This window comes from Panulirus ornatus, chromosome 51 (genome assembly GCF_036320965.1).
Source record: "Panulirus ornatus isolate Po-2019 chromosome 51, ASM3632096v1, whole genome shotgun sequence".
Lineage (NCBI taxonomy): Eukaryota > Metazoa > Arthropoda > Malacostraca > Decapoda > Palinuridae > Panulirus > Panulirus ornatus.
The window spans coordinates 4,807,408-4,821,610 of record NC_092274.1 but is presented as its reverse complement, the minus strand read 5'-3'; the positions used below and the strand labels follow the sequence as shown (position 1 = coordinate 4,821,610).

At 36.1% G+C, this 14,203-nt stretch overlaps 1 protein-coding gene across 7 annotated transcripts in view; it reads left to right on the top strand.

Annotated features, from left to right (window-relative positions):
- The window catches only part of LOC139764857 (tripartite motif-containing protein 3-like), a 292,630-nt gene extending 281,752 nt beyond the window's left edge, over positions 1 to 10,878 (top strand). For all 7 annotated transcript variants that reach the window (XM_071691869.1, XM_071691868.1, XM_071691870.1 and 4 more), the window contains 6 exons: positions 1,281 to 1,424; positions 1,576 to 1,676; positions 3,164 to 3,327; positions 3,580 to 3,791; positions 6,305 to 6,445; positions 8,979 to 10,878. In XM_071691869.1, the coding sequence (XP_071547970.1) occupies positions 1,281 to 1,424; positions 1,576 to 1,676; positions 3,164 to 3,327; positions 3,580 to 3,791; positions 6,305 to 6,445; positions 8,979 to 9,131 (915 nt within the window). In that variant the 3' untranslated portion in view covers positions 9,132 to 10,878. The remainder of the gene's footprint in view (positions 1 to 1,280; positions 1,425 to 1,575; positions 1,677 to 3,163; positions 3,328 to 3,579; positions 3,792 to 6,304; positions 6,446 to 8,978) is intronic.
- The last annotated feature ends 3,325 nt before the right edge of the window (positions 10,879 to 14,203 follow it).

Below are 14,203 nucleotides of genomic sequence, written 5' to 3'. Positions count from 1 at the left end.
GGAGTATGATTAGCTTGTGTGCTTTATTTTGATTGTAAGTGATACCTATCAGGATTAGCATTTTGTTTAGTGAGAGAAGTTGATCTTTCAGAGTAATAGAATGATGCAAGTTGGATTCATGTCTGTCAGTGGATGAGAAGGTGACAGTGGCTTTGTGGAGATTTAGACATTTTGTTGTGAGCAAGTCAGAGTTCTAAAATGTATAATGGAATGTTGCATTTATTGTTGCTTGGTTAGTGCTGCAGTCATGTAATATAATTATAAGGTCATCTGCACATAAGAGGATGTTCATATGGGTGGTCAGTAGTGGAAGGATGTCATATAGATGGAAATTGAAGAGGATTAGAGAAAGAACAGGGCTATTAGTGTCAAGCATCTTTTGTTTGAGGATGGGAATAACATTTAGATATAATGTAGATATAATGTTGATTGCTCCATTGATTTTTATGTGAGAGGAGTGTTGTGGATGGTTGAAGCCTTTCATAATATATTGTGTATGGTTTTTAAGTGGTTTTGAAATGTTTGGATCTGAAAACCTGCTAGGTGGGTGAATGATGAATGTTTTGGCTCTATGTGTTTTGAATTAGTTTTTCACTGTATATGGATATTAATGATAGCAGTGATAGGGTGAGGAAAGAAAAAAGGAATTTAGGGGTTATATACAATTGTTGGGTGGGTATTATTTTGAGAGCTTTCCAGATTCATGTGTTTTTTTAGTATAGTTGGAGTACCTGAATTGCTATTGCGTTGTAGTGATTAATGTGGGTATTTCATTTGTTGTAAGGGTCTGTTGCAAGGGACTTCTTTGCAGTTTTATGTGAGTTGTGAGTACCTGTAGGGGTGAGGAGTATTATAACTGTTGTCATGGTGTAACTTGAGTAGGTTTTCTATGACTGCTCTTGTTAAGAGGTGCGGCACATTCATGACTGATTAATGGGTAGTTATTCATGGGTGCTTTTTTGTGTTCTCTAGAAGATGGGATGTTATTGAGTTAGCAGTGTGTGATATTTGGGACCAGGGTGGTGTGGGTGCTCGTGACGTTGTGTTTACTTATGGACTATATTCATCTTTTTTTTAGTCTATAACCATTGTGCCATTTCCTGTTTTACAGAAGGGTGGATCATGTAGAATATTCTCCATTCATCAGTATCTTTGCATATCTCTAAACAATGCTCACTTGAGGTTTGCAGTGAACAAAATCAAACTGAATTTGATTAGTTATAAGTGCTAGTTATTGATTATTGTCATATTCTTTTCACTATGATTTGTCTTCATTACAGGTTACCTCAAGAACTTCACGAACTTCTCGGCGGCCACTTTCACATCGTTCATCATGCTCTCGTCGCACTAACCCCATTGAAGATGACATGCTTTTAAGAGTTGGACGAAGAGGCCGAAATCGGGGAGAATTTGTCAATCCACAGGTATTGTGGAAGCTGTAGAAAGTTTAACTATACATTTACATACTTTTAGTGCTGGGTCTCTAAACCTCTGATCCTGCATACATTTGCAAATGATTATAGAGATTATACCTAGGCATATTTTAGATGTTTATATTGTCGTGTCCCCCCACAGGGTATTGCATTTAGCTGTTACAAGGATGGACGCATTGCAGTGGCTGATTCCAATAATCAGTGCATACAAGTATTTACTCTTACTGGAGAGTGTAAGTTAAGGTGAGGCCAAATTTTAATTCAAATACCAAATATACCATAATGATTGCTTAGTCTTGTTGCTCTATATCATACTCATGAAGACATATAAGCTTTGAAACTTTCCTTCAGTAATTTTATTTTCACCTGCTTTAACTTCTGTTTCAGAAATCTTTGAATTTCTTCTTAGTTCTCACTTTCTCAAGCACCTTGAATCTCATATTGCCTTCCAAAATACTAGCAAAGTTTTGTAAGGGGAGGTCTGTTGGTAATATTCTTTACTATATGCATTGTATTTAGTCTTCCTCTGGTAGATACTTTAGTAAGTTGTATATCATGGATATTTTAGTTTTGAGAACTTCATCCAGTAACTGACAGAAGGTCTGATCTCTAGATTTCCTTGCTTCAGCTTTTTGACCAATTGGCTTTGTGAATTGATTTACAGTTCACCTTCCAGTTGGTCCTTTTTGCTGTAGGATTGATTCTTCCTTTTCATATTGACATTTGTGCTCTCTCTCTCTCTTTCCTACCTTCTTTCTTCTCTTTGTCTGTGGTTTTTCATTAATGATTCATTTCACTCCTGTGTTGAAGACTTCTTTTTTATTTTAACTTTTTAAAGGCTAACTTTAGGGAGTTTATAAGAGCACCAAATACATCTAGACCATACATTGAAAATCTTTACTTTCTTAATGTTTTCATTCAGCTTTGGATATAAATTTCTGGAGACTCTCAGTAGATATTTTTGCACTGCTCCAGTACTGATGAACTGAAGATCTCCCGTTTATCTTTAACAATAGAGAATGATTGTTAGGCTTGACAGTAATAAATCATCACATTCAATAAGGATGGGTCGACCATATATGATTCAAGAACAATTAAAGTTTTCTCATCAAATATTCACTTTCATATAATTTTACTTCATGCAGTCAATTCATAGGTTATGTGACTGCCTGTGTTTTTATAGAAATGAAGTTATAAAAAGAATAGTAACAAAATAATAAAAAAAAGTTGTTGAAGATAGTTTACCTCTTTTTGTTTAAAATTGATTGTAATCTATAACTTTCCATATAGATATAAGTTTCTACATTTTATCATCTATTTTCTCAACACCTACTCTACCCTGCTAACACATTTTATCATCTATTTTGTCTAAGCCTACTCCACTTTGCTAACCTCATTCACTTATTCATATCTCTTCTCATCTTCCATCTTTCATACACTCTTCCAAACTCAGTTAGCAGCTTCTTCACTTGAGTCTGCCACCAGGGCTTTTTCATCTTTAAACAAGAACTAATTAATCTCCTAGCCCCTTCCCAAAACCCACATTCGTAGATCTGCCCCTATCTCAAAGACCCTCACAGTTACCTCCATCACCACTTCATCCATAGATAGATTATACTGATATATATGTAGATGAACAAATGTAAAGAACTGCATTAAAACCCCTAGAGTCCGATGAAGGATATGGGTATGTATTCCCTATTAAAAGATGTACTTTCCTTTTTGTAAAGGTTTGGAGTGCGAGGTCGTAGCATTGGCCAGCTGCAGCGGCCCACAGGTGTTGCTGCTTTGCCAAATGGTAACTACATAGTAGCTGATTATGAAAACAAATGGGTATCTATCTTTGAACCCACTGGGAAGTATGTCAGTCGAATTGGTCATGGAAAGCTCTTAGGTATGTGATGAAATAATTATCAAGTACAGAATACATTGTTCCATTTAATACTGAATATATGTACCCATCTTCAAAATCTTTTTGAGAGTTTGTAGCAGAAATTTATATTCAGTAATATTTTCCTGAACTTTATATCTGAGATAAATATCCATGTAATAAAGACTTTATGAATACATGCATTAAAAGGTAATATGTAAAAGCATTGTAGAATTGGCATATATGTTGTATTGAAGTCTGTAACTTTTTCCATAGGTCCCAAAGGTGTTTGTGTTGATAATAATGGACACATCATTGTTGTAGACAACAAAGCATCGTGTGTGTGCATTTTCCAACAGTCTGGAAAACTTATTACCAAATTTGGTAATAGAGGCACTGACGAGTTTCAGTTTGCTGGACCGCATTTTGCAGCAGTAAACAGTAAAGGGCATATTGCCATCACTGACTTCCACAATCACTGTGTTAAGGCAAGTACAATTTTTTTAAATGATTTGTGTGCATCACTGACTTCCACAGTCACTATGTTAAGGCAAGTACCATTTTTTAATTGATTTATGTCCATCACTGACTTCCACAGTCGCTGTGTTAAGGCAGATACCATATTTGTAATTGATTCATGGCCTCAGAGATATATGCTAAGTTTACTCCATCTTTCAGGTCCATCCCAACTTTATATAGTACAGTAGGGTAGTTATGTAGTAGTATAGCAATTAGTATAGTGTCCATAGATCATTAGCGTTGGGACCACTTAGTGAAGATTGAAGTAAACTAAGATCAACAGTAACAGACTTTTGCAAAAATTAGCCTGTCAAAAGTTAGGATTTCATTCCAAACTAGCAACCACATCCATGTATTCATACCTCAGGGTGTATTTAGCAGCACAACCAAGGTCAGATCCACACTTAAATTGTCTTCTCACAAACTTGCACAACACCCCTGAGTTTTTAAGTTTTTGCAATAATTAGAATATCCATTAGATCTAGTGAATTTAGTTAGGGATTTTTTTCTCTTTCACTGTTTCATAATGGCAAAGGCAGAAAAAACTTTCTTGATATAGGCCATATTGTATTGATTACCATAACACGAAAAAGTAGGAAGGAAAGAAATGTATAACCTCACACTTTGTCTGGATGTCATTCACATCATATATGTCGGTCATGTTCCCAAGCTGCTTGCATTGTTCTTCCTTGCAGGTTATTGTCAGAGAATTTTCAGTAGTTGAGTTATACACAGCTTATGGAATTCTGATATTTCACTAAATGATGGTTTGCCTATTAGCAAAACTTTTTGTGAATTAGAAAACAGATAACCTGTAGCCTAGTGGTTAGCAAGGTTCCCCAAAAGCCCATAACATTATTTAAGGGATCAGTATTAGCTTACTGGTCTTTTGAATGTTTTGATGTTTAAAATGTTTTCTCTTTTATATAATTCAGTGGCTCAGGATTGGCTTTCTAGGGTCTTGAATATTTTGATAACCAAAAAATGTGACTTTTTGATAATTCTTTGGCTCATTATTTGCACATTTGGCCGTTGAATATTTTGATGACTAAAAATTTGTACTTTCATGTTATTCACTGTACATCCTTATTTCATTTGTCTGTTTTCTATTCCCGACATACCATTGCCTGTTCACATCCCTTCCCTGCAATATGAAAGTTCATATATGGAAGTTTTCTTTAATGTAAGATAGATGTAGGAAACAATTTGATATATAGAAGAATAAGATTCATATTTATGTAACTTTGAATATCTGACATATATCTCATGGCCAAAGTGGAATGACATGCAATTTTTTTTCACCTGGTCTGCCATTCTTTCTTGTTTGTAGTTCTTACTACTCTCTTTTCGTTTGGTTTTGGGTGGTTCCATGTTTTTCTGTGGGCACTACCATTTTGTAGTGTGAATCTCTCGTGACCATACTTCACTTTTTCAGTGTAATAATTGCATTAATGATATGACTTCAGAAGGCGTTCTTACTACTCTCTTTTGGTTTTGGGTGGCTCCATGTTTTTCTGTTGGCACTACCATTTTGTAGTGTGAATCTCTCGTAACCGTACTTCACTTTTTCAGTCTAGCAGAGGTGTGATTTGCTGACGTAAAATTATGACTTGCTATGTCTGTAATGGGACAAAAATGTGAGAATAAAAATGAAACATAGGCAAGATTTCAAGCTGCTAGAGCATAAAGTGCTACAAACATAACCAGTCATAAAAGTGATATGATGGAAAACCTGGAAAGAACGTTACATTTTATCAGGATCGAAGGCTAGAATCAGGATATCGTGTTGATTAATACTAGACTTGTTACATTCATCAACAAACCCTTCTAGGGAAACAACTGCAGATATGATCTCTGGACTTCACATGAAATGCAAATGAAATACAATGATTTGGCTGAAGTATAACAGTAATTGTTTTTGTTTTATAACGTAAGTTTTAGACCTTCATCAAATTTTCGAAATTTCCCTACATTTGTTATATATTTACTTTTGTTTTAATATATATATTCCTTTTTTTGCACAAATATTGCATATTCAGGTATATTTTACCAACAAGTATTGTGAGAAAATTTTCAATATATGAGATAGCAGATGATAGAAATATAGAAGCATTTGGTAATTCTGTTTTGGAAGTTCCCTCACCCATCCTGTGGTGCCCAATAGTTTTCTGTCTTCATTGTGTCATTGCCAAGGAAGAACAGTAAGTATCTAATTAATGACATCACCCAGACAAATACATCAAACTCTTCATCCTGTATTTCAAAATGTAGGGAATGGCAAGTTTAGCAATATTTTTTTATGCTGACTTTAGTATTGAGAAAATTTATGTGCTATTCTTATATATTGAAATAGAATAGACATTTGACATTATGTAATTGTTTTCTGTATTCTGAAGTACTTCATGCCACCTCAGTAAGGCTAGGAAAGTACTAATTTCTTCAGAATGTATTGTTATTAAGTATTGTGGATCACTCTTTACAGGTGTTTGATAGTGATGGAGACTTCATGTTTACCTTCGGCACAAGTGGGGAAGGTAATGGACAGTTTAATGCTCCTACTGGGATTGCAGTTGACTCTAATGACAACATTATTGTTGCTGACTGGGGCAACTCCAGAATTCAGGTAGGATTTATTTACAGTATATTTCAAAATACTGGTGCATCATCAGAAAAGCAGACATTAGAAATCTTGATACCACAAAATCAGACAACTTTTTGAGAAAGAAATATTTTATTTCATGCATTATTTTCACTATTCATATTCATTCAGCAAATGCAGGCACCACATGTAGAACATTGTTTTGCAGGGCAACATTTTATGATTGCAGCATCAGAGAACTTGGGTGGAAATTTGTAGAATAATACTCTGAAAATTAGATTTGTTTGAACTATTCTTTTTGTAGATAATGAAATATTTAATTGTAAGGTTTTTGGTTCACATGACTTTTGTAATAATACCAGAGCAAGATAACATTAGATTCTTATCTTAATCTAGCTAATGATGGTCACCTTGTAAGGAACCCCAAGTTTACACCTTAATGTGACATGGTAATGAAAAGATGAAAAGTTGGAGTGAAAGAGGCTTTGAGTTACCAAAGCCTGAACGTGCAGGAGGGTGGGAGGCATCTATGAAGTATAAAGATTTTGAGCAGAGTGGTACAGAGGGGGCAATGTGCTGTCATTTGCCAAACTTGGGCATATGAAGTGATCAGAGGAAACCATGCATACCCCATATTTTGTTCAGTTGTTTCATCATATGGTGTTTGATGTAAAGAAATGAATAAGTCACCTACAGTACTTCAGTAGTTTATGGTTGCTCTTACTGAATACAAAGTTGGGTCTTTTAGTGAGACAATCAGTTTTCACCATTCCATCTGTGGTTGCCATATATAACTGCACCTTTTACTAAATCTCTTTCTTCTTTCACTTTTTAGTATGATGTCATCATCTACAGGGGCTCTTCACTTTGTCTAGAACTAGGAAATCAGGAATGATACTGTATTCACATAAAAAAGAAATTTAAATTTTCGATCCCCCATTTATGTGACATGAAAGATAAACTTTGTAGAATCTAGGGATGGATGTGTTTAAATGAAATATTGGCTGTGAAAATAATTAGAAAATGTGAGAAAAGAGCTACTTAGACATTTCTTCAGTTAAAGGGGTCTTTTATAAAAGTTACTAAGGAGAATGCATGTGTATTGTGTGAGAGAAAAGTTAATAAAAGCTACTGTAGCTCTTATCAGTATAGGATAAAGTATGTATTGGACATGTTGGACTCAGATATAGGTTTAAAAGTAATTTTGAGTTTGACAAAGATGTAGTATTCATTTACATGATCACGGTGATAACAGGACAATTATTTAAAAGAATAGTGAAGGAAAGATCAAGAAAAGGTAAAGAGAACAGGAAAATCTGGTAAATTTACTATAATTTGTTGCTGTACAGACATTTAAAAGTGGTGCATTGTATGCACTCAGCTTATGGCATTTTAGTTGGCATTTTTGACTCCTCCATCATCATCTCTCCACCATTAATAGATTATAGATATGCCAAGAACTTTTGTTAGTGCTAACATCTCATCATCTACAGATCATTATCACTAATTAATGCCCTAAAGACTACAACTCATGAGCCATCAATTAGTGCATGATGTACTGAACTCACCAGAACCATACCTTTCCTCTTCATAGTATATAACTAATTGACACTAGAATTATTTTCCTGCCTCTAATTATGATTGCTTGTGATGCAATGTAACTTAAGATACCAATAAATCATGCTTTCTAGTTTAAGTTTGTAGCACATTGACAAAAATGTAGACCTTGCGTTGATTACTAGTAATAGTAAATACACAGACCTTGTGTTGATCGTCAGTGACTGTGAAAATGCAGACCTTGTAGTAACTGTCGGTGGCTGTAAAAATGCAGACCTTGCCATAACAGTTGGTGACTGTAAATCTGAAGACCTTGCAGTGATATTCAGTGAGTGTAAAAATGCAGACCTTGCAGTGATCATCAGTGACAGTGGGGTGTAAGATTGAAGAGGTATCAATCACAAGCTGTTATTATAGATATTCAATGGAGTGTGTGTGTATTTTGGAGGGAAGGTAATGTAAGAAATTAAAAACTCATAGGGAAATTATCTTAAAAAGTGTTAATGAATTTCAGTGTGAAGACTGAGCACTCTGTTGTGTAAGAAGAATTTTGAAAGATACAGAAGATAATTATCAAGCTAGTGGCTCAAACACACATTACACTGCTCAGTAAAAAGCTTTCATTCATCTGGATTGTGACATGTCATCATGGTTGTTGTGTGTTGTCTGATTTGCAATACATTGCCCAAGTTGTGATAAGTTGTCTGAGTCACGACATATTTAAGCTGTTACAATTTGTTTTGGTCATAACATATCTTTTTTTGTGAACAGTATCCTCCTTTGCATTCCTTGAATGATATTTGCTACAACATTTGTGCAAGTTTAATACTGTGGTGAAATTTCTTGAATTCATATCAGACTGATACTCATAAAATTCCATTTAATATGGAGTAAATCTTACACAGTAATGGAACAAGATCTGATATCGTAAAATGTGATGTCCTTCATTTTTATAAACTAAATATGTTTCTATTTATACATGTGTTTGATCAAATTTCAGGTATTTGACTCACAAGGCTCTTTTCTTTCGTACGTGAACACTCTCGCTGATCCGCTGTATGGTCCTCAGGGGATGACCCTCACACCTGATGGACAAATTTTTGTGGCAGACTCGGGTAACCATTGCTTCAAAGTGTATAAGTATCTCCAGTAGCCATGGACATTTTTTTTTATGTATCGTAATTCTATAACCATATTACATGATTAATGAATACTTGGTTGAAATTAGAAATGGACAGATAAACATATAGTTGACAAGAAATGACTTCTTTTTATGTGCCTCAAAGTCAAAATAGGTATGGAATCCAGAGAGCATGAAATGCGGTACAGTTTAGCCATGAAATGTGCTTTAACATTTCTCCACACTTGGGTAAGAAATATGATTAGCATTCCATTTAATACAATAGCTATTATTTTTGTATATTAAGTTAATAAGCCTCTACAGAGCTAGACAGCATTTATGACTATCCCAAGCAAGTTGATGTACAGTTACCTGTCTAGTGATTCATACATACATGCATTCTGATTTCTCTTTTCAGCTGTTACTGCTTAAGCATATTATCAGTAGTAGCTGTTTTGGGTTAAAACAGTTGTGGATAGAATGTGTGAGGTAACCAGCACAAGATCTTCAGGTTATCACTAACCCAAGAAAGTTGATGTACAGTTATCTGTCTAGTGATTCATACATACATGCATTCTAATCACTTATTTCAGCTGTTACTGCTTAAGCATATTATCAGTATTAGCTGTTTTGTGGAAAAACAATTGTGAATAGAATGTGTGAGGTAACCAGCACAAGACCTTCAGGTTCCCATTTATGGCTGTGGTGCTATAGTTCCAACACGTTTGTAGTTGAAGATTTGCAGTAACAGGACTGTGCTTCACTGACGGTAAGTTCTGCACTGTAATTTTTGTGTCGTAAATTATATATACATCACTATTGCTTCGTTTCGATTATATGTGTGCCTTTGTACACAGTATCTTTATTGGACTTTTCCAAGATTTGTTAAGGGTCTTTGGCATGGCAATCCTCAGCACACTTTAAGTTGTGGTATATAATGACAAGCCTTTCAGCACTGCTAATGGTTTCAAAAATATATTTCCAGCTTCATATCAAAAGGAAATACAGACTGCCAATATTACATTGAGTTCACATCAGTGCTGAATCTATGGTACATATTTTTTGTCAGTTGAAGTGAGTAGATATCTTACTGTATTAATGTGAAATTTTATATTAAATAATAGATATTGAAGAGTAACATATCCCTGTATAATGTTGATCACCTTAAGAAATTTAACTGCCATTCAGATATATGGAGAATAGATCTGTATTTTCATTAAAGCCTTTACGATATATTGTACAGGTATAAACTTGGCAGGCTTTTTGTATTTTTAGAGTATAACTAGGTAAGTTCATGTTGTTACTATTAAACTGCTGCATTATGTAACAATGCCTTATTACATCTGGTGTCAAGTTAACTCACTGTATGTTATATGAAAGCTTTAGAATATCATTGATATTAGAATTTGGAAATGATCTGTTATGGAAAGTTGCGTTAATGCATTTCTGGATTATCTTTATATATATACACATATTCAGCTTTTTGCAGACAGCTAGTGAATGTGGTCAAAAAAGTGAGATATCCTGTAAATTATGCTCTGAACCTTCTATAATCATTCAAAGTGGTAGATGCTTTTTGTGATCTCCGTCAGTCTGCTAGTTAGAATAAGATGTGTCTGAATACTAGTCTGAAATGTATAGATTTGTACATATGATTGGTCATAACAGTTTATTCTCAAGGTATTATGTGTTTATGTGTTAAACGTAACAATCTAATATAGTTTGTTTGCTTGGACAGAATTTGTGTTGCCAAGAATCACAATAAAACTTTTGCTGGAAAGTTTATTTACATTTCCTTGAAAGTGTAGTTTACATTTCATGGGTCATTTTAATGGTCAACCTGCATTTTATTTACTAAGAAAATTATTTGGCAAGTTTGCCTTTAATTTTGGTTTTTCTCCCTGGGGACAGGGGAGAAAGAATACTTCCCACGTACCCCTGCGTGTCGTAGAAGGCGACTAAAAGGGGCGGGAGCAATGGACTGGAAATCCTCCCTCCTGTATTACGCTCCAAAAGAAGGAACAGACCAAGGAGTGAGACAAGGATTTTTTCCTTTAAGGCTCAGTTATCTGTTCTTGATGCTACCCCACTCATGTGGGAAATGACAAACATATGTAATTAAGAACATATGATTTTAAGTGGGAACAGCTACAATAATTGGCTGGCAAGAAATTTCAAAATTTGCCAGAATGTAAACCTCTGTAGCAGTGTCCTGAAGTTACTGTAAATTATGGCAGGCTTTATGTACAGGTAGGTAGTAGTTGGTAGGCAGCCAACAACCGGGGAGGTATATTACCAGTACTACCTTCCTAGGTATCATGAGGGTTAGTGCTAGTTGCATAGTGAGCCAGCACTTTCGTGGTTGTCAAGTTGCTCTCCTCTGACCCTGGTAGCTGTCTTTTCTTTCTGCCTCACCCACATGTGGACTGCTGGCATTTTGTCCACAAGCATACAATCTCTCCTTGTCACATAAAACACTTAACAACACTTAACTCACAAAACTCATTCTTCGTAACTCCGGATTTTCCTTTGGTAAGCGCTATGTGCTAGCCTAATCCCTGCTTTTTTGGCAAAATGGTTAGAGCATTAGATGGAGATAGTAGGTAGGAACATCAGACAAGAGCATTAAGTAGAAGTAGCAGGTAGGAACATAGGGTGGGAGCATTAGGAAGAAGTAGTAGGTTGGAAAACACTGCTAGAGTTGCCCTCTTCCAGGTTAAGGGTAAGGCTCTAAAGGCTCAGAAGTGGCACTGGAGCTCACCCCTTTGAGGGAGTTCCCAAAGGGAATGGGAATCAGAGATACTGATAGCTAGATAGTTTATGGATGTCGCTAATGAAATATATTCTTACAAAGGTAAAGGGATTGTATATGAGTGGGTGTAATGGTTTGAACAAGATGAACTAAGAAATTGCCTGCCAAAGAGGTAAGTCAAACAGTGAGGAGAGTAAGGCTTGCTAGGTTATTAGCATCATAATTGAAGATTTGCAGACAACATTGATTACACAGGAATTATAAATGATATATAGTTTAATGAATAAAGGCAGAAAGTATGAATGATGTACATGTGTATATATGTATATGTCTGTGTGTGTATATATATATGTATACGTTGAGATGTATAGGTATGTATATTTGCGTGTGTGGACGTGTATGCATATACATGTGTATGTGGGTGGGTTGGGCCATTCTTTCGTCTGTTTCCTTGCGCTACCTCGCTAACGTGGGAGACTGCGACAAAGTAAAATAGAATAAATATAGTTGATTATGTAATTCCAAAACCCCTTTTACAAAGCTCCTTGAGCTCTGTGGCTACCCCCCTTATGAGAGAAGGATAAGGTGAGCTCTAGACTTTGGAGTGAGGTCTTCTTCAGAGCTGCACTCAAGCCTGTCTACTGACGATAATATTACCTTAGCCTAAGTAACTTCTCTTTTGTAGTGGAGGCGAAATCTAGGTGACTGAATTTGGGAGTGTGTGAAAGAAGGAAGTTGAGAGTAGATGTGCATAAATGTAAGTAAGGTATTAGGTTCAGCAGGGTACGAAGAAGAGTATGGTTGAGAGATCTGAAGAGGGAAGGGGTAGTGAAATGTGGACATATGTAGAGAATGAGTTAGGAAAAGTTGACAAAGAGGATATATGTCTTAAGAAGTAGAGGGAACAAGGATAATAGGGAGACCAAATTGGAGTTGGAAGGATGGAGTGGAAAAGGCTTGCATGGGATAGAGTTAATTGGAATGTTGTGGTATAATGAAGTCAGCATGCTGTCAATTATTGAACTAGGACATGTGAAGCATCTAGGGTAAAGTACAGAAAGGTGTGTAGGGCTTGGATATGGATAGGGAAATTTAGTAGCGGTGCATTAAACATGACAGCTACATTGGTGCTACCATACTAATACTTGAATTGGTGATCTAGTATCAACATATATATATATATATATATAGCAGTAAAAGCTTTGCGGAAGATGAAAGCCGGCAAGGCAGCGGGTTTGGATGGTCTTGCAATGGAATTTATTAAAAAAGGTGGTGACTGTATTGTTGACTGGTTGGTGAGGTTATTTAATGTATGCATGATTCATGGTGAGGTGCCTGAGGATTGGCGGAATGCTTGCATAGTGCCAATGTACAGAGGCAAAGGGGACAAAGGTGAGTGCTCAAATTACAGAGGTATAAGTTTGTTGAGTATTCCTGGGAAGTTATATGGGAGGGTATTGATTGAGAGGGTGAAGGCATGTACAGAGCATCAGATTGGGGAAGAGCAGTGTGGTTTCAGAAGTGGTAGAGGATGTGTGGATCAGGTGTTTGCTTTGAAGAATGTATGTGAGAAATACTTAGAAAAGCAAATGGATTTGTATGTAGCATTTATGGATCTAGAGAAGGCTTATGATAGAGTTGATAGAGATGCTCTGTGGAAGGTATTAAGAATATGTGGTATGGGAGGCAAGTTGTTAGAAGCAGTGAAAAGTTTTCATCGAGGATGTAAGGCATGTGTACGTGTAGGAAGAGAGGAAAGTGATTGGTTCTCAGTGAATGTAGGTTTGCGGCAGGGGTGTGTGATATCTCCATGGTTGTTTAATTTGTTTATGGATAGGATTGTTAGGGAGGTGAATGCAAGAGTTTTGGAAAGAGGGGCAAGTATGCAGTCTGTTGTGGATGAGAGAGCTTGGGAAGCGAGTGAGTTGTTGTTTGCTGATGATACAGCGCTGGTGGCTGATTCATGTTAGAAACCACAGAAGCTGGTGACTGAGTTTGGTAAAGTGTGTGAAAGAAGAAAGTTGAGAGTAAATGTGAATAAGAGCAAGGTTATTAGGTACAGTAGGGTTGAGGGTCAAGTCAGTTGGGGAGGTAAGTTTGAATGGAGAAAAACTGGAGGAAGTGAAGTGTTTCAGATATCTAGGAGTGGATTTGGCAGTGCATGGAAGCAGAAGTGAATCATAGGGTGGGGGAGGGGGCAAAAATTCTGGGAGCCTTGAAAAATGTGTGGAAGTCAAGAACATTATCTTGGAAAGCAAAAATGGGTATGTTTGAAGGAATAGTGGTTCCAACAATGTTGTATGGTTGCGAGGCGTGGGCTATGGATAGAGTTGTGCGCAGGATGGTGGATGTG